Source organism: Silurus aristotelis (genome assembly GCF_946808225.1).
Source record: "Silurus aristotelis genome assembly, chromosome: 7".
Lineage (NCBI taxonomy): Eukaryota > Metazoa > Chordata > Actinopteri > Siluriformes > Siluridae > Silurus > Silurus aristotelis.
In genome coordinates this window covers 23452660-23472896 of record NC_139580.1, presented here as the reverse complement: position 1 = coordinate 23472896, position 20237 = coordinate 23452660, and the positions used below count along the sequence as shown (strand labels likewise).

Genomic DNA, 20237 nt, shown 5'->3' with positions numbered 1-20237 from the left:
AATTTCAGAGCATATTATTTTTACAGTTCTTTTTAGAGCCTCTAGTGGCTTCTCGAAATGGCAGGCCAAGATTGAGAACGTTTTTATGAGGTTCTTTTGCAGTAGAGGAACGTCATGGCTCAGCGTCATTTAGACGTCAGTTCACCTTTTACTTGATATAAAACATTCGGCCGACCTCACGTCTACACTGCAGCACATGTGTGGAGTGAAGGTTTTTTTTTTTAAATAGCATAAATACCAATCTGATAGAGAGCAGCTGTACAAAGCTGAATCAGAGGGTCTAATAGAAAGGGTCATTTAATAACTTTTTATTGGCATGTTTAATACACCTTAATTTGACCTGTTGCTAGTGCTTTGCAGCGGACACTGGCACTTGTATGCTTATTACACATAATTTCCTTTCTATATTCTTTCTTTCTTTCTTTCTTTCTTTCTTTCTTTCTTTCTTTCTTTCTTTCTTTCTTTCTTTCTTTCTCTCTTTCTTTCTTTCTTTCTTTCTTTCTTTCTTTCTTTTTAATTAAAGTTTATCCATTAGGTAGAAAATAAAAAATAAAAATACTGAAAAAAGTGTTCTATTAAATACTGTACAGGACAAAATTTTGTGGACATCTGGTGTGACACCATATATTGGCCCTCCCTAAACTTTTGGAGCCTGATCCTGCTCCAGTATGAAAATATCCCTGTGCACAAAGTAATATTCATGAACACAGAATTTGCCAAGACTGTAGATGAAGAACTCAAGTGGCCCCCAATGATCTGCATTTCAAGTTAATTTCCAGGGTCTGAATTTAACGTTCTGTTGAATGCAGCTGTAGCACATTATGAAAACTGGAACTGAGACCGAGAAAACACTTGTTGGAGCACACCAAGTTAAACATCTACATTGAAGTGTAGAAACTGTGCTTAACTGGTAGAAAAATGCTAAATGCTAAATGCTAAAAAAAAAAAAAAAAGCTCAGGACTAAAGAGGAAATGCTAAATGATAATTGATCCTCCTTTAAATGCACACGTATGAGGGGGAAAAGATCACTTTGTGTCTTTTCACATTGAATGTGAAGGCTAAATCCACATTAATCCAAGTGAATTTAAGAAAACATTTCTAGAATGTTTCTGTCTGACAGTGAAAAACCTCTCCTAAGTGGATACATTTCAAAATGGCATTTTTGCATTGTGAAAGCAATATTCAAATACAAAGTCCTTCTTTAAGTTATGTGGTTACAGTTGTGTGACCCGTTCAACTCAAAACAAACAAGACAGTGGCCGATGCACTCATTTGCTGCTTCTGCTATCTATATTGATCACACTGTTGAAGATTACTGTCTTACAGTCTCCCTTTTTTTTTTAAAAAAAAAAGGACGAAACATTTACTGGTAATTGCATAAATTCAAAAAGATAGAAAGCCAGAAATGAACACCTGGATTTTTTTACGCGTTTTTACACATGCACAGCACAGGGATGTACACATTTCCAGACATTTTTCAGTGGGGATGAGATATGTTTTTGAAAAGGTTTAAAAACTACAGTGAAGAATGACATTTTTTAGCTGAATTTGTCTGTTTTTAATTTCATCACATCTAAGCCAAACCTTTTTGTCAGTCACAAAGTAGCCTGAAATCCACCTGAAAAAGACACAATCAGCTTAGAAACATCTGGCCATCAGCTTCTAATGGTCACTAATCTTCTAAATTAGATGAGTGTTACTTTACAGGCTGGTGTCCTTGATTAGTGAACCTTTAGGTAAGCGATTGTATGCGTACAGTTGATAATATACGACAAAGACAAATATATTTTGTCTACAAGTGCCCAATTAGAATGATCCTGAGAGGCCATTACCAATTGGACCTAGAATTTCTCAGTTTACTTATACCCATCTCTTATTAAGAATGTAAGAGTATTTCATTTACATTTCTCGAAATTGGATTAGAAATGTTAACTCAAGCTTCCTTTTTGAAAAAAATCTAATTGGGAAAAACCTGACAAAAGTACAAGAGAGCAGTTCGGTGGCACTGATTTGTGACAAGGACCAATGAAGTCATTAGAAATTGCTCCATTTATCAACTCTGGCCGGAATTTTTGCCATTCCTATTCACTTATCAAGAGGGGGTGTGCTGGAGAGTATTAAGCATAACAGCTTTTGAGTGATTGAGTCATATGTTAAGAGCCACTCATCTGTCCACAATGGCTTTATTCATAAGCCCCACGCCATACATTCGCACATGTGGTGATAGTCACATATTGTGAAAACAGACCCCACAGGAGGCCAATGTTATCACAACACACTCCACACATGGTAATTACATGGTATGCTGTGACAAGACATTCTTTTTCGAGCTAAAGACTGAACCATGTGCTGTTCAACAGAACCTAGGGGTGTAACGGTACACGTATTTGTACCGACACAGGGCTTTCGGTGCAATCCTTTTAATGTCAATGGTACATAGTTAAAATCTTAGTTTAACGTCTGCAGTAAAATCCAAGAGCGATTTGTGCAAATAACAGAAAACTGATTAGCTGTTGTTTGTTGATCTCATTTATAGTTGTAATACAGATTTGCATATTTTGTAATACAGTTGTAATTAGATTTGGACTAGGGAAAGGAAACATGAAAACACCAAAGAAACTAACAAACCAAAACATTCTAAAGTGCTGTGGGAGCATTTCCATGAGCATTGGAGGTAGCGGTACATGGACATTGGGAAATTAAGACTTGTTTTGAATTATTTAAGAGCTGAAACAAATTTTTAACTTTTAAGGCCTAAAATTAAAATTTTTAAATGTTAAGACTTTTTTTTAGACTTTTTAAGACCCTGTGGAAACCCTGTATATCATGGCAGAGTCTGCACTTTTTCTTGATGTTCGTAGCAAAGAATATTTATATAGACAGTGTCATGTTCAGTTAGGGCACAGAACTTCACACAGCAAAGAGAACTGTATCCATATCAATATACAAAAATCTGCCCTTAACACTCTACCCTTGGGAGGAAAACTTCAGTCTCATGAAGTGAACCATGCTAGGTGCAGTAGAGAAGACAAGAGGTCAGAGTACAGAGAGGGTATTAAGACTGGCCTGTTATTAAACATGCACTGGTTTTATTATGCTTTGCACCTGTGTGTGCCCCTGTGAGGGGGATAAGAGAGCTTTTGTGCGATATAAGGGAGCACTTTCAGCTAGGAGGTTCCCTCAGGGGGCCGAAACTTACACATGGCCCAGCTCATGGGCGATGGTGAAGGAGGAGCTCAGACCGTTCTCCTCGCTGATGGAGCAGCTCCGGTATGGGTCGCACATTGTACCCAGCTCTGCCAGGCCTATACAGAGAACACACACACACACACACACACACACACAATCAGACCTGTACACTCATAGCCATTATGTTACACAGTGTCCCATTATTTTCAGCTTTAGTTCAATTACAGCAAATTTTAAAACTTCAAGATATTTACATCCGTCAATGAACAGAACAGTGAAAGATAACCGACCCTCACTGTTACACCTGCTTTCATGGAGAAAGGCTCATTATTTTGTCATTTATATGCAATACATATTTCATCATAATATCTCCTGTCAGGCACTGAGCCAAATAGACCAACACAGCTGCTCCCACGAGAGAATCAATGTGAACTAATAATAAAATAAAACAAATACAAATAAAAGCTATATGCTAACTTTCTTCTTTCAACAGTTTTCTGTAATGGTTGTAGTTGTGGACATAAGGCATTCCTGGACAAGGTCACCGAAACGCAGACATCTTACAATGTCATGAGTGAAAAAGCCTATACATCTCAGTGATTCTAACCAGCTGTCAATGTATAGTGTAATTAATTCCTTATCATGCTATGAGAAACTTGTGTCAACACTCATACATGACCCTTGTGAATTATGCAAAGGGTATGCTGTAAAACATTCAATCTTACTATTCAGTAGTAATATAATTTCAAAACTTTAAATTAAGTACAAGTGGTTGAATAGATGAGGATCTGTTATTCCTGACTGCATACATGCAGGAATGTAATCAATACTAAGAGTGTAGTGGAGGCTTTACGTTGTGTTGTTTTGCTTCTGTACTTCAGCACACTCTATGAATCACCAGGGCAAAACCTTAAATATGCCACTTGTGTTATTTAAATATGCCAAATATGCCATTTTTACTTTCCAAATCAATCCTATGTCCTGAAACTTGTAGATAGTATATCATAACATCCTAGGCATAAATTGCCTACTATTTCAGTGTGCTAAAAAAAAGCATGGCCAAACAATTCTTAAAGTAAATTTATTATTTTTTTTATTTTTTTTATTTTTAATGTCACAACATAAATTGAAAGGAAACTGGCAACCCCACTCTGTTTGTCAACCCAGACAGTTTTCACTTGATGATTTGCTAGTGTTTGGTCATTTTTATTTCATGACGCTGTTGGTTTGAGGATTTTGTCTCTACTTGTCAACCTACAAGGATTTAACTGACAAAACAATATTATCTGTTGCATTTGTGATACTGAAATATTAGAATTATGAATATAAAACCCTCTTCTTGAAACACATAAAAACATGAACATTTAAACTAGCACCTTTTTCCCTGTTTGTTTTATGTCTTTGTTTAAAAAGAAAGATGGCTATAATTTCTCACAGCAGAGTTTAGGCTGATGGAATTGTAAATCGGCAAACTATTGAACCCGTGTTGATTTATTTATTGATAGAGACTCTAAGCACTTTTGTACTCCGTACTGGATAAGGGCTTCTGCTATTTGCTGTAAATGTAGAAAGAAACCAATGGCAAGTCATTCTTTAGTTTAAACAGCAAGAACAGAAACTCAAGTTTGTTTTCTGTTATGGTTCTCATGAATCCGAAGAAAATGGGTTGCTAAAGACGATCATTTCATTACCAGCAGTGTGCTCGTACTATCCAAAGACAGCTGTATGGTTGTTTCTTCTCATAGTATATGCAGGTAGGTTTATATGTGAAATATGGTGTAGTTTTCTTACTGTGGACCTCTGTTTAACATAGTAAAAGAAAAAAGAGTGAACCTTACCTAATGTGTCACACTTGTCTTTTTCCCGACAGATATCTTCCCTGTATGAACACAATAAATATAGGTTTAACATAGTCAAACACAGGGCAATGCTGGAAAACATTAACAGTGATGATTGTAAACATTTATTTAATTTTTTCTTTCAGCTGCTCTTGTAATGGGTCACCACAATGGATCGTCTTCTGCATATTTGTTCTGGCACAGGCTTTACACCAAATGCCCTTTGTTAACGCAATCCACCCAAATTATCTGGGCTTGGAACCGGCACTGAGAGTGCACTGGCTTGTGCAAACCCCAAGTGGCTTGAGCTGGTTCCAAACACAAAGAATATCAAACCTGGGCCAGGCCAAGGAGAGTGCAGGAACCATAGGCACTAGACCACCAAAGAAGATTATAAACTGTAAAGATGACATTTAAAAATCCCCCGAGAGATCCTGACTGATTAGTTTACGTTAACTAGTGTTTATAAAAATGACTGAAATCATGTGAAAAATCCTGTCAGGTTAATATATATATATATATATACACAACTCATAACGCAACACACATCTGTTTACGCCGTCCTTCTTTTACTCTGAAATTTTTTTTTAAAGATCCACCAAAAAATACTTTTAATCTCTAAACATTTGTTTTACTGATGCCCAAGTCTTAACACCAGCATCTGCTATGATGCATCCATCCGGCAATTAACTCTGGGTACGACAAATGCACCGATGTACTTTGCGTAAATGACTCTATTTTATTGTACAGATTAAGAGTAATATATCGAAAGGATCTAGTTTTATTTGAATATCTCTGTAATCTCTCTTCACAGACACATAAATAAAACAACCTGAATCTCAGTAAATACTTGCTTTACAGACATAATAAATATATGTATAGAAAGCTTAAAATGTTAAAAAAATATTCTCTGATTATGTAATCTGTATGTAAGTTAGAAGAGGTGCAGATTTTCCGGTATCCCCTGATTAACCGTCCGTGTGGAAACATAGCAAAAGTTCAGTTTGGTGTTCTGATCAGTTACGTAATTTAAAACACCACAATTACTTTAAAACATTTACAAAAATGTTTTATGTTGAGTTTGGTTTCACCCTAACAATAACCATACATTTGCATAAAGTATCCATATTTGTTGATTAGAGTATTAAAAACATTAAAAGTATAAATTTAAAGAACATTTATAAGAGACAAAAATGTGTGCTTAAATTGTGATTAATTTCGATAAAATATTTTAATGGATTAATTAATTGACAGATTAACACATATATATATATATATGTGTGTGTGTGTGTGTGTGTGTGTGTGTGTGTGTGTGTCTGTGTGTCTGTGTGTATGAGACTGCTACTATATATATTAATAAAAGGGACTTCCTATTTCTTTTTATACCATATATGCACAACATACTGTAACTTTCTTATCTCAGACCTCAGTGTGGAAAATGAGTTTGACAGTAATAATGAACATGATTTTACACACCTGGTGATGAGCAGAGCAGTGTCATGATGAGAAGGATGACTGTCATCTAAAACATTCTGACTTTGCTGCCACACACAGAAGTTGTGTAGCGTCGCAGCAGCATAGCGGTTGACATTTGGCCCTTCCTAAAAACGATACAACCACAACACAACAAGAACCATGTATTTAATACAAGTATAATTATTAAAATAACTCCTATGAAGTCTATGTTACACTGCATAATAACGATTTTAAGGCCGAATAAAAGACATACGAGATCACTGATTTCGTGTCTGTGTGTCATTACAAAGATTCTATCATTTCTTAAATTTTTAGTGCAGCTAATTCTTCTATTAATGCTGCATGGTATCTAGCTATACCAGGGATACACAATATGTCAATCGTAATATTAGTAGATCGCGTGCCATTAAAAAATTTTTTTTTTAATGTTAGTCAATTATCTATCCTCTCTATAGCATTTGCCACATGACTGATGTACAGAGCAGCCAGTCTAAAATATATTCTCTTCTTAAACACAGGTCAAATGCGCACAACTTTAGTGATATTTGTATTAAGCAGCATAGTCATTAAATGACTTGCCCAAAAATCACTTTACTGAAATACTATAATACTTTACAATGAGATGTCTTAATTAATAGGCATGTCTGTTGAAATGTGCTAGACCTCATGTACCTGTTCATTGTGAATAACGATCAGCTTGACAATCATGATATTGATAAGATTTCCAACACTGGGATCTTTGTAAACTGCAGCTACCTGAAATGAAAGACACACACAAAGAGACAATGCAAACAACCATATTTTTTAGAACAAATATACTGAACAAAATTATAAACGCAGCACTTTTGTTTTTGCCCCTATTTTTCATGAGCTGAACTCAAAAATCTAAGACTTTTTCTATGTACACAAAAGGCCTATTTCTCTCAAATATTGTTCACAAATCTGTCTAAATCTGTGTTAGTGAGCACTTCTTCTTTGCTGAGAGAATCCATGCACCTCACACGTGTGGCATATCATGATTCTGATTAGACAGCATGATTATTGCACAGGTGTGCTTTAGGCTGGCCACAATAAAAGGCACTCTAAAATGTGCAGTTTAATCACACAGCACAAGGCCACAGATGTCACAAGTTTTGAGGAAGCGTGCAATTGGCATGCTGACTGCAGGAACATCCACCAGAGCTGTTGCCCGTGAATTGAATGGTAATTTCTCTACCATAAGCCGTCTCCAAAGGAATTTCAGAGAATTTGGCAGTACATCTAACCGGTCTCACAACTGCAGACCACGTGTAATCACACCAGCCCAGGACCTCTACATCCAGCATCTTCACCTCCAAGATTGTCTGAGACCAGCCACCTGGAAAACTGCTGCAACAATCGGTTTGCATAACCGAAGAATTTTTGCTCAAACTGTCAAAAAGCATCTCGTCCTCCTAATCGGGGTCTGGACCTTACTGCAGTTCATCTTCGTAACCGACTTGAGTTTGCAAATGCTCACATTCAATGGCGTCTGGCACTTTGAAGAGGTGTTTTCTTTAAGGTTGAATCCCGGTTTTCACTGTACAGGGCAAAATGTGTGAGGCAAATAGTGGCCACACAAGATACTGACTGGTTTTTGGACCGCCACCACCCCCACCCCCCAGACCCCCAATACAGTAAATACAGTACTTTTATTGTGGCCAGCCTAAGGCACACCTGTGCAATATTAATGCTGTCTAATCAGCATCTTGATATGCCACAGGTGTGAGGTGGAACGATTCTCTCAGCAAAGGAGAAGTGCTCACTAACACAGATTTAGACTGATTTGGAAACAATATTTGAGAGGAATAGGCCTTTTGTGTACATCGAAAAAGTCTTAAATCTTTGAGTTCAGCTCATGAAAAATGGAGGGCAAAAAAAACAAAAGTGTTGCGTTTATAATTTTGTTCAGTATAACTTGAGACTGAGACAAGCCCCTCCACCTAGATTAATGATGTTACAATGTCATTACAGTCATGTGAAGAAACTTCAAAAGCAACTTTGATTTAAAACTGAGACGCTGTAAAACTAAAAGACATTGTGGAAGACAATTCGCTAATTGAGTGTGTATGTTATTTCAGGTCCTCTCCTAAAACCTGACTGGAATTTATTATCCCTGTTTATGCCACAAACTTTGAGGTAAAACCAAAACCAGAATACCTTAAAATATGTTGAATACATTACTACAAATAGAAAGAAAAGGAACAAATGGGTAAAAGAGTGTAAAGAAAGAAAAGAATAAAAGGGGGTATATATCAGTCACTGTCGGGCATTAACGAAGGCTTTTGGTGGGTTGGGGTGAGTCCAGACTCTTTTCAGAAAGTGACCATGCCAAAATGACATCATCAGCACGCTAAAAACCTCGTTTAAAATCCCCATCCATCACATTTGACACGTCACCAGACGACACTACAGTCTGTGACCTCTAGGAGCCACTAGTAAAGTTTTGACACAGTTTTAGATTTTACAGAATGGTATGCATATATGTAGCATAATTACCATGCACCTCCAATTTGTGACAACAGTTTGAGGAACTATCACCTGTTTCTGGAAAAGTCAAGTGTCCCAATACTTATGATAAATGTAAAAAAAAAAAAAAAAAAAACAGAAAACTGACATTTGAGGTCATGTCAATAGTGACTATAAAGAGCATTTGACCATCCCAACAATCCAACAGTCAAATAGAGTTTGTTAAAGTAAAATATAGTTTTTAAAAAACGTCTTACTTACTACTGACATGATTGTTAGAATGTAGTGCTCCAGATTGCGTCCATGGTGCCGCACCATCTTGGCATCTGCCGTGACCATTAGCTCTACGAAGCGTGGATAAGACAAGAAGCGTTTTCTCCTACTGCCACTGGAATGGTTTGTGAATGGCTGTTGTATCCCGGGTAGATGTTTATCAAAACTTTTCCATACTAACTTAACCTTTTCTTCAAGGCTTTCATTGCTATGGAAATGTTCTTTCATGTGATCTGTAGGGGAAAAAATAAAAGAAATGTTTTAATGTGTGATGGTCTGATAAAATTCTGTTATTATATTTGAGTCTTTTATTTTAAGAATATGCATATATTATGTAACACACTGTTTAATAGCATGAAAGTGAATTAATTGCTTAATATTAAGTGCAGTAATGTGGTACATGAAACCATGTTTAACTGTTTCCTTTGGCCTAATGAGTTTATATAGAAACATAAAATATCTGTTTACTTGTTTAGGTTATGAAATTGTGTTTTCAACCAGAGAACCAGAGTGTTGATCATAAATAAAGTGGGAAGACACTTTTACAGTGTCATAATTCCCAAACGTACTTGTTTTAAGGAAAGGTGTAACATACAATGCAGAGCTTTATGTTTCATTTGTAAAACAATTTGTCTGAGAACTTAGTTTTTTTCTCCACATAAAGCCACATTATTATTGAAATTGTCAACCATTCATTTATCTTCAGTTAAGATGCAAATATCGATGCTGATAGCACATCCCAATGAGAAAAAGACATAAAAACTTTTTCATTTTAGTCAATATCCACACAAGTTTTATTATGTGTGTATAAAATATTGTCTGGAATTTGTGTTGCTTGTTTGTTGCAGCAAGCATTTAAAATAAAATGTTCTCACAGTTGCTTTCTATCAAACTAATAACTGTAAAGCCACAAAAAAATGGTTTAATTGTTTAAGATTCTCAGGCTTTTGCAAGTCCATTAATTCACTTCTCATAATTGCAGAAGTAAATGATTACATCAACCATGTAAAAACCTCCCTGTTGTCGTACTGCTCATTTTGTACCATGTGACATGCTGCATGATTGTCATCATCCTGGTCTTAAAGGATCTTTCCTTAATTCCACCAGTGATGTAATCAGAAACCTTTTCTGTATAGCATTATTATAGCGGAAAATGAATGAATGGATGGCAGTTCAGAAGTTCAGAGTCATGATACCAAAAATGTTAACACGTTGAAACGCTGGCAAAGCTTGTGTGCCTCCTGTGAAATCACATTCCCTCGCTTTTCTGCACTCGCTCTGCCTGAGGAATGAGAAGCACATGGACAGCAGAACACACCAGATTCCCAGATTCCTTACCAATGACAGCTACAAAGAGATAGAGAGAGATGCAGAGAGAGAAAGACAGAGAGAAAAAAGAGAGAGAGAGAGAGAGAGAGAGAGAGAGAGAGAGAGAGAGAGAGAGAGAGAGAGAGAGAGAGAGAGAGAGAGAGAGAGAGAGAGAGAGGGGAAGCTACCCTCAAGGCAAGCTGAAAGGATGAAAAGTACATTAGCCATGTTTATCTAGTGTCAGGTTGGTCACATTCTCTTGTTTCACTTACAGAAGTTTCCACTTCAGTGTTACATGAGCCACTTCAGAACTGTCCAGTGAAATAACACTGCCAATCAAAGTTTATCAAGCCTTCCCTGGCTATAAACACAGCCACTGGGGCTGACAGATGAATAGCTCAAGTGCTATTAGGAAAGATGAAGAACAGTAACTCAGGGCAGTATTCAACATTCCACGGACAAACAAAAAATAGGATATACTGGACAGCTTTCGCAGAATTACAAAACCTCTTCCTGGAGCTGATGTGTACAGCTGCTGCAGGCAAACCATTAGTTAGTGTTGCTATCACTGACACAGCTGGCTCTGATATAGATATATGCCATCTGTGAGTGTATTCGTTCCTCATTTCAATAAGTTAGTAGCCTTTATTTAGCCGGGATAAACCTCATGAAGATATAATCTTTTACATGAACGACCTGTACAAACAGGCAGCAAAAGACACAACAATAAAAACATGACAAAAGCAAATAATGAGTGAAAACAAATCAGTTGAAAAAGAATATATATATATTTTTTTTTATAGTAGTACAATTTAATTCTGCCAAAAGTAATATTCTTATAAGATTATACTGCATGTTATACTCCAATAAAAATATAGAACAGTAAGTACTGAGTTTTTCTACAAGCTGTTTCATGTTCCATTTCCCCAAGCTCAAACCTAACATGGGTGAAAACTAAATAAAAAGTTCGTTTGAGAGATAATTGTAATGTCCAGGTTTTTACAGGGATGATGGAAGAAAAATAAATTGGTAGCGAGCCACAAATAGATTTTTAAATAAAACGTACAGTACGTTTCTGTGCTCTGGTCTTTGTCTGCAAGCTGGTTCTGCTCCAGTGCAGTGTGATATATGGGTGCATACATGTGCTGTTATGTCAGAAGCAGATTGTGTAATGTTTTGGCATCGTGCCACACATGAGCATACAGGCACAAGTCCCACAGACCGAACTACATCATGATGTTGAGTTTGTTGTAAGATATTTTGAAACTTTTTTTATTAGCAATTATATTAAATGAAGTATGAAATAAAACGCAAAAAGGTGTGTAATATGATCAATAATGTTGTGTGACACATCAAGTCCTTACAAGTAACAGCAAATATCATGCCACATGATTATTTCCTCTGATTTTTACAGCAACCTGCCAAAGATCTTTTTTACAGTAAATCTAGATTCATTTCACTTTGAATTTATAATCATTGTGCAGAGTATAAGTAAAGATCAGTGCAGATATGAGGTAGTAAGTGGAGACCAGCTCAGAGCAAATGAGTCAATATAAAATGCTTTGTTCAGAAAAATGAGGAAAAAATGTCCAGTGATGATCAGGTACCTCAATAGACATCACTAATTACTAATTCTAGAGTAATCTGCAAAAGAGGCAAGGTAGAGAATGAGGTATCCTGATATAACCGATATAAACACCCATTCCATGACCATTCTGTCTCTAACACAGCTTGTCATGCAACCAAGAAAACAGATTGACACCCGAGACTCCTTCCATAAAGTAATAGCATTAGGTGCAGGTAATTCTATAAAAAGTGCTGTATATTAGCTGGTACTACAGGGAAAATTTTTAAATTTGAGCACCTTAATTCCATATACTGTCACAACCCTGCATAAAAAAATTATTTAACACCAAGTGTTTCCAACCAATCGGATTTGAAAAAAGACATTAAATCAAGCACAAAAGTGTTGTATTTTTAAAAATAAAATTTGCCTGGATATTTTGAGGAAGAGTAGCGGTCATTGGGACATTAAAAAACAACAAGGTGAAAAGCAGGGTGTAGCAGTCCTGACCACAGGCAGTGTAAACATAGTCGTAACGATTTCTTGCTCATTTCGTGAAATTAATTCTTTTTTAAGCAATTTCATCGACCAGGAATACATGACAAAGAGGGTTTTAAAGGTCCAACCAGGTCCAATGTCCAACAGGTGTAAAAGGTAAAAAAAAAGAAAGAATAGAAAGCAAGTAAACAAAACAAGAAAGAACTTACAGGGGTACTAGATTGTCAGTGAAGAAAGCACTCGCTATTATAAAACACAATCGCAAGTCATCACTTTGACTATAAACCGCAAATATGCTGCAGAAAATGACGGCTTAATTAAAATATCTTGGATACAGTCCAAGCATTTCCTATTATAATATTATAATTTAACTTTTTCTTTTAAAATTAGCTCGAAATAGTCTTGTTCTATTTACAAATATTTTTTCAGCTTTGAAGCATTTATTTTTTATTTTTAAGAATATATACTTAAGAATAACAAGATTTTGATCTTTAAATAAGTAGATACAAGGTGAATGATCTTATAGTAGATTTATTGTAATCCAAAATAAATGGTATTATTATATCATAAATTTGCATGTATTTGAGTTGCATGTATTTGAGTAACTTGAGCTGCGTCGAAACGCTTTCGGAACGTGCTGGCTGTCACCGGTGGGGTGACGTCACAACCAGGAGTATAACACGCATATGAGTGAGGGCAGCGACAGCTTCTGTAAAGAAGAAGGAAGCGCTGCAGTGAGGCCGAATGTGTGGCATAGAGACGCAGCGTCTCGTCCCCTTAGGGAACTAGGGTTACATAAGTAACCTAGAGACGCTCCTTTTCCTTCTTCAGGAACTTGAGCTGCGTCAAAACTCTTTGGGCACGAGTGTCCAATCATGCCAGACTGACCAGTCCCTGCCTAGTGTGTGTCTGTCAACACAGCTAGAAGAGGAATGAGGGGCCAGGAGTGGCACTGCGGTCTAGGTTATAGAACTGCACAAAGGTCAGCGGGGTGGACCAGCTGTCTGCTTGGAGGGAACTCCAGAGGACCAGGATTTTGAGGCAGCCACACTCCAGGTGGAGAGAGCTCTGACCCCGAAGGGAGCAGGGAAACCAGAGAACTCATAAGATGATGTGATAGCATCAACAATCCATCTGCTCAGAGTGTGCTTATTGGCAGAGAGGCCTCTCTTGGGAGGGCCGTAGTAGACGAGCAGCTGATCAGTCCTTCTCCAATCACTGATTGGGAGGTCTGGGGTTCCAATCCGGGAATTGCCAAACTGCCTCTCTTGGGCCCGTAAGCAAGGACCCCTAACCCCCTCTGCTCAAGAGGCGCTGTATCATGGCTGACCCCAGCTTCCTAACAACGCTGGGATATGTGAAGCAAGAATTTCACTGTCCTGTAAGGTACATGTGACAAGTATAATACACTTTTCTTTCTGTTCTGCCTCATATTCTCAAATATATTTGTATCTATCTGGCTAATATCAGTTAAATATGTGGCAATAGTTCAAACCACTAATTGGTCAAGACACTGTCCCATAGCATTTATAAATGGAGAACTAAAAATGTTTCTTTACACAAATATTGACCTTTAAACCATTCACAAAACCTTCAGTGTTAAGTCTATAAGGAGCTGTATCTCAATGCTTTTAAGTTCTTCATTATACACTGTTTCATTCGTTTTTTTACATTTCATTTTTGAGACTATAAGGAATATTCTTGGCTATTGTTACCATTTAAAGTAGCTTTCTTCATCTAGCATAAAATCAAAGGCAGGGATTTTACATCATAATCATAAATTCCGGTTGCAAATATACTGGCTCAAAAACTCTTGTAAACCAAAACAGCATGGCAAATCACCACTCAAAGTATTTCTGCGCTTGGAAGCTTGTGCCACTGATTCGGTAATTATTCCCGTCCATGCGAGCAAGCAGAAACGCAGGCACTGTGAGTGGTCCGTGGAGGTGGAAACGCAGCCATCTGCGCATCTGTTTATTCACGCTGATGTGAGAGTACACAGCTCTCCTATACACTATACACAGTCACTATAAACAACAACCAGCAAACTCAGTCAAAGAGCAAAATCAAAGCAACAGACAAGTTGCCCAGTGGTGTATAAACTTTGTTGATGTGACCTGTGACCAAGAAACCTGGAAAGCTGTATACAGTTTAAATAAAACCAGGGAACATCCTCTTCAATTATAGTATGTGCAGAGAGCACACCACAGAGGGCATGAAAAGCTAGGATCTATTCGTGCAATATGTAAATAGAATAACTGGATGCTACACACCGATAAGAAGAGCTATACAATGTTTAAAATAAAACCAAGACCCCAAAAACATGTTGTTGGTTTTTTTCATATATATTTATTCAGTAACGTCAATTAACAGCTAATAATTAACAGGTAGCCTGTAAATGATGCAATCCAGAAGCTAATAATAAAAATAATAGGGTTAGGTTTAACATACATGTGAATAGAAAGTTAAAATAAAACTCCACAGTTACAATAAATAACCAGACATCAATTACATAATGAGCGTAATTTTTAAACAGTATAATTATATTCATAGAAAATGAATACTGAAATGGTCATATGTATGATGTATGAGTTGACTCGACTTCTATCTAAAGAAGCAGGTCTTCAGTCTAAAGAAGAAGCTTGGATGAGTAGTGAAATTTTTCCATTTAAACAGATAGAAATACAGTTAATGTGACTCAACTTCCAGATGAAAAGAGATTTAAAATGGTTTTGTTTGAGATCTGGGTGAGGGAATCTGATGTCATGTCAGCTTGCTTTGACTTGATGCAAAAAACTAAGCTCAACTGACAAGAATTTGCAGTAAGCAGTTGTTCATGCCAAGGTTTCATGTGGTTTAACTGACAGCAAAAACCAAACACGAAAAAAAAAAAAAAATCAGACACTATTAAGTGCAATCAGTGACTAGACAGATAAAAATACTGAGCAAACTGCAGTTTGAATTTGAAGCCTTAGGGGAAAAAACATTGCAGCATATAAATCGCAGACAGCCCTACCCACACCTGCTTAAAGTAGCTTTATTTCACTTTGTGAATTCATTCTTTTAGGTCTGATCACATGAGTGATGTCATTTAAATCACAATGACTGAAATTGGCAATGACTGTATTACTAATAACCTTGAAGGTTTGTCTTAAAGCCGTAAAATATGATTTTTTATTTGTAAATACTTTTTATAATTGTGTATTTTACAAAACCTATTTAAGTTTGTCATCTAAAACGTGAGTAGTGTTCAGAACCAATGAAGTGATTTAATACGTCTGGCCACTGTGAGGTTTGACACAAGCTGACATGGGCTAATGGTATCCATGACACAATACCTGCAACTTCAATGTGTCTTTATTGGTCATTACAAGTGTTATTATGACTCATAGCCATGTTCCAGTTCCATCTCACTTATTTAAAAATACAAATACATACAAACATTGTGAAAAGTAACTATTGGCTATAGTACATCAAATATCATGGCATTAATTTTAAATTTGTGGTCACAAATAACCTCACTGGCTGTGTAGCAGTGCAGTTGTAATAGCGGTGTCAGAAACAGCACAGCTGAAGTCAGGAAACAATTTTTATCAACATTCATTTTAGTAACTTGACATTCAGAAGTTATGACATCAACTGCGAAAAGACATTGAACATTTAGACTTAACCCAGCCTTTGTATATACATATTTAAGTATACAGATAAATACACATATACAGTATATTCAAATACACACAAACCACAAGGCCACTCGGACAACCAAGTTACAGGTACAGACATGTCACTTGTCAGCACCAGGGTTTACTCCCCTACCAAACGTTGCCATTGACGTCAATCTAAAATGCCCAGACAGTACATCCAGCCATGCAAAAAATAGACACAGATTTGGTCACAGGATTTTTCAATCCCATCGTCTACCGTGACACATAGAGGGATTGTTAGGTATTGATGTAATTATTTCAGTTTAACATGACATGGGGTAAACATCCCTCATGAGTTATATTTAATTAGGATTTTTTTTTTTAAAAGGGGACAGTGTTTTTTAAAGATTGTCTCTCAACAGACTAATGAAACTGGAACTTTTTTCAGCATCCAAACTAGAGCAGTCATAGGGGCCCCATGCCTTGCACAACAGCAAACCCAAAGAATGAAGACCAAGTAAACCATTAACCTATATATATATATATATATATATATATATATATATATATATATATATATATATATATATATATATATATATATATCAATCATATTATTCTCTACGCTGAAAATAGTTCTTAATGACATTGGGTGCGTGTATGAATCATTGTCTTGTTAATGAAATTGCATGATGGATAAGGGATAAGTATCTGCCTGTATTTCTCATAACTGAGGACATCATTAATCCTGACCAAATCTCCACCTTTTGTAGAAAAGCAGCCCCAAACATGCAAAGAACCTCCCTTGTGCTTTACTGTTGCCTAAAGACACTCATTAATGTACCGGCACTCTTGGATATATTCTGATGTTGAACAGAAGTAAATATGATGTGTCTTCCATCTGCTGCATAAAGTTTCCTTGGCTGACTACTGGTCCTCAATATTGTTTGTTTCTTCATGCTTCTTGAAAATAGCTTGAACTGTCCTCCACAACCTCACCTTAGCAGCAGAGTTTGGCTGTTCCTCACCCAGTTTTAAGCCTCCTACACTGTTGTTTCTGTTTCACTTATTGATTGTGTTTCCACCTACATATGAAATTGATGATCAATAGCATCTGCTTTTGTTGAAGCAGCGATTAAGAAAATGAAGAGTGGAAAGTCGGTTGGACCAGATGACATACCAGTAGAAACATGGAGATGTTTAGGAGAGACAGCAGTGGAGTTTTTAACCAGATTGTTCAACAAGATTCTGGAAGGTGAGAGGATGCCTGAGGAATGGAAAAGGAGTGTGCTGGTACCGATCTTTAAGAATAAGGGAGATGTGCAGACACACATCTCTGTCTCTGTGTATAAATATCTGTGTGTGTGTGTGTGTGTGTGTGTGTGTGTGTGTGTGTGTGTGTGTGTGTGTGTGTGTGTGTGTGTGTGTGTGTGCATGCGAGCGAGTGTGGTGTGCGCACGTGTAGTGTGCAAAAATGTATGTGAGGAATCATATCATATTCTGTGCACCCTTCATTAACTCCATACACTACACACCGCATGTTTTGAACAGCCTACCCCTATCCCGCTCTTATGTTTGGAGTACAGTGCTCTCCAGAGCACACAGATAGGCACCTGCATGTTTCATTAAACCTTCATGCAGCAAGATTCATTGGTGAGACAAAATCACGTCTTCATGCTCAAAATCTCACCAGCTTCTCAACAGCCCGTAATGGTGTAACAATCAAATAACACAATCTGGGCCACCCAGCTTTGAGTCAGTTTATTGCGAGTAAACTTAGTGTCCCTTACGCTAATAATCACAAACAGCTAATATGGACTCAGATTAAGATAACAAAAACTCCATGAACTCTGAAAAAAAACAGGTGTACGCAAGTTGGAGTGCTTAAGTGAGAGTCTTTTTCAGGGCTGTTTGAAGCAACAAGTGGAATACACCTAAACATGTGCAAGACGTTTAGTCTGTACAATAATACAACACATTTTTTTATTACAGCTTTGATCACTCTACAAACTGTGATTAGACCAAATGTCCTCTAAGGAAAAAAGAGTGTAGAGATCATTACAGACATGACGGACTTTTTAACATTTATGTTAAAAAGTCATAAGCAATTTCAGAGATTCTGTTGGCCGACTATTAAAGATAAGACCATTAAAGGACACAGGTAGGCTGTGTAGAAATGTAATGCTCTCATCTTCAGAGCCTGCACAATTTTCCAATCCAGACCAGGCTTGAGGAACGAAAATGAAATCTGGTCACGTGTATTTCATAAATTTTACATACAAGTGTAATTGGTTAGGGATAAAGTTTCAGCCAAAACCATGATCCTTATCTTATCAGAACAAAGTAGATCCCAATAGATAGTGCTTGTTGATATAAAACAGAATATTTATTTTTGTTCTGATCACCATCAAATCTGAGGGAATATTCGATTAGTCCACATACAGCTTGACAATAATGGAAAACAATACTGATTTTACCGAAACATTCACAATGCACTTTTCAGAGATGCACTTTATGAATAAAAATATTGAGACACCTGATTTTATTTAATGCGTATGGGATTTTTCCCCAACCTGTTACCACAAAGTTGAAAGCACACAATTGTAACGAATGTCTTTGTAGAATAAAAATAAATACATTTTCAGTAGAATAAAAATTTCCCTTTACTTGAACTAGTACACCCAAACCTTTCCCAGCATGACAATGCCCCTGTGCACAAAAATCAACTCCATGAAGATATGGTTTACATTGGTTGGAGTGAAAGATCTTGAGTGGACTGCTATAAAGCTCTGACCTTAACCCTACTGAGCACATTTTGGGATAAACTGGAATGTTGACTACACCCCAGGCCCCCTCACCCTGACTTTGCTAGTACCTTTGTGGCTGAGGTAGCAGAAATCTCTATTAACAAACCACAACCAAACTTTTGTCCATATAGAATATGTATATTTATTCTTTTTATAATATATATGACTGGTTTAGGAACACAAGATTGAGTACAACGATTTGTACACACTTATATTAAAATATACACTGAGCAGAGCACTGTTTAAAGTGCAAGAGGAATCCCACAGTGCAGGCCACATAACTGGTTTCTAACTCGTGTGAGTTAGAGTGACCAGATAAAGTTAGATGACATGAACAATATCAAGTCACATAGGGTCATGTTTAGGGTTGAAAGTTAAACTGGAAATGAATACATTTTAAACAATTGAAAAGACGACATCGACACACGTAAGATATAGACATAACAGTGAAGAAGAAGCAGCAAAGTTCATAGCAAATCTGCATTATCATTCTAAGCAACTGATTGATAGATCTCCCCCTCTCTCAAAATTTTCCCTCACTTCTCTCTGTCTCCATCTCCTCTTCCATTTTATCCTATGTCCTATCAGAAATCAGATGATGGAGAGCAACTTCAATTTAAGACAAAACTCCTCTTTCAAGGCCAACATAAAGAATGGAGGCATAGGCCATGAGATTACTGACCCTCACAATGGAAGCTTTTATTCACCTCACCATCCTTCTGAAGACGGATGAAGGAAGAGGAATCTGCAGTCTGCAGACTCGAGTGCCTAAATTACTCACAGTAAAGATTTTAGGACAAGAACTATTTTAAGGTATTTAGTATTAATACTGGAATATATTCTAAAATGCTGTAACATATAACTCAATTGTAAAATAAATAAATACGTACATACATGCATACATATGTACATATATAAATAAAAATGAGAGATGGCACTTGTCGGTAATTTTATGTAAAAAAACAAAAAAAACAATGAAGTGTTTTATTTCAAATGTAATGTAGCAATAGATAAAGTTAGTGCAGTAGCACAAAGTACAAAGTATAGCAAATGAGTATATTTATATATTATTTCTAAAGACTTTCTTTTTCGTAATTCCATTTCCGTTTAATTTTCATAGTCGTGCAATCATTATTGCAACCAGTATTGCGA

General features: G+C 36.7%; 1 protein-coding gene across 2 annotated transcripts in view; it reads right to left on the bottom strand.

The window, feature by feature from the left end:
* Positions 1-20237, bottom strand: part of LOC310728538 (A disintegrin and metalloproteinase with thrombospondin motifs 20) — a 105230-nt gene that overhangs the window by 69925 nt on the left and 15068 nt on the right. Inside the window, exons 4-8 of one of the 2 annotated variants that reach the window (XM_083546084.1) lie at positions 9253-9497; positions 7177-7260; positions 6505-6629; positions 5029-5069; positions 3201-3306 (exon numbers count right to left, since the gene is read on the bottom strand). In XM_083546084.1, coding sequence (XP_083402210.1) covers positions 3201-3306; positions 5029-5069; positions 6505-6629; positions 7177-7260; positions 9253-9497 — 601 coding nt within the window. The remainder of the gene's footprint in view (positions 1-3200; positions 3307-5028; positions 5070-6504; positions 6630-7176; positions 7261-9252; positions 9498-20237) is intronic. The other variant, XM_083546085.1, reaches the window with a different exon arrangement.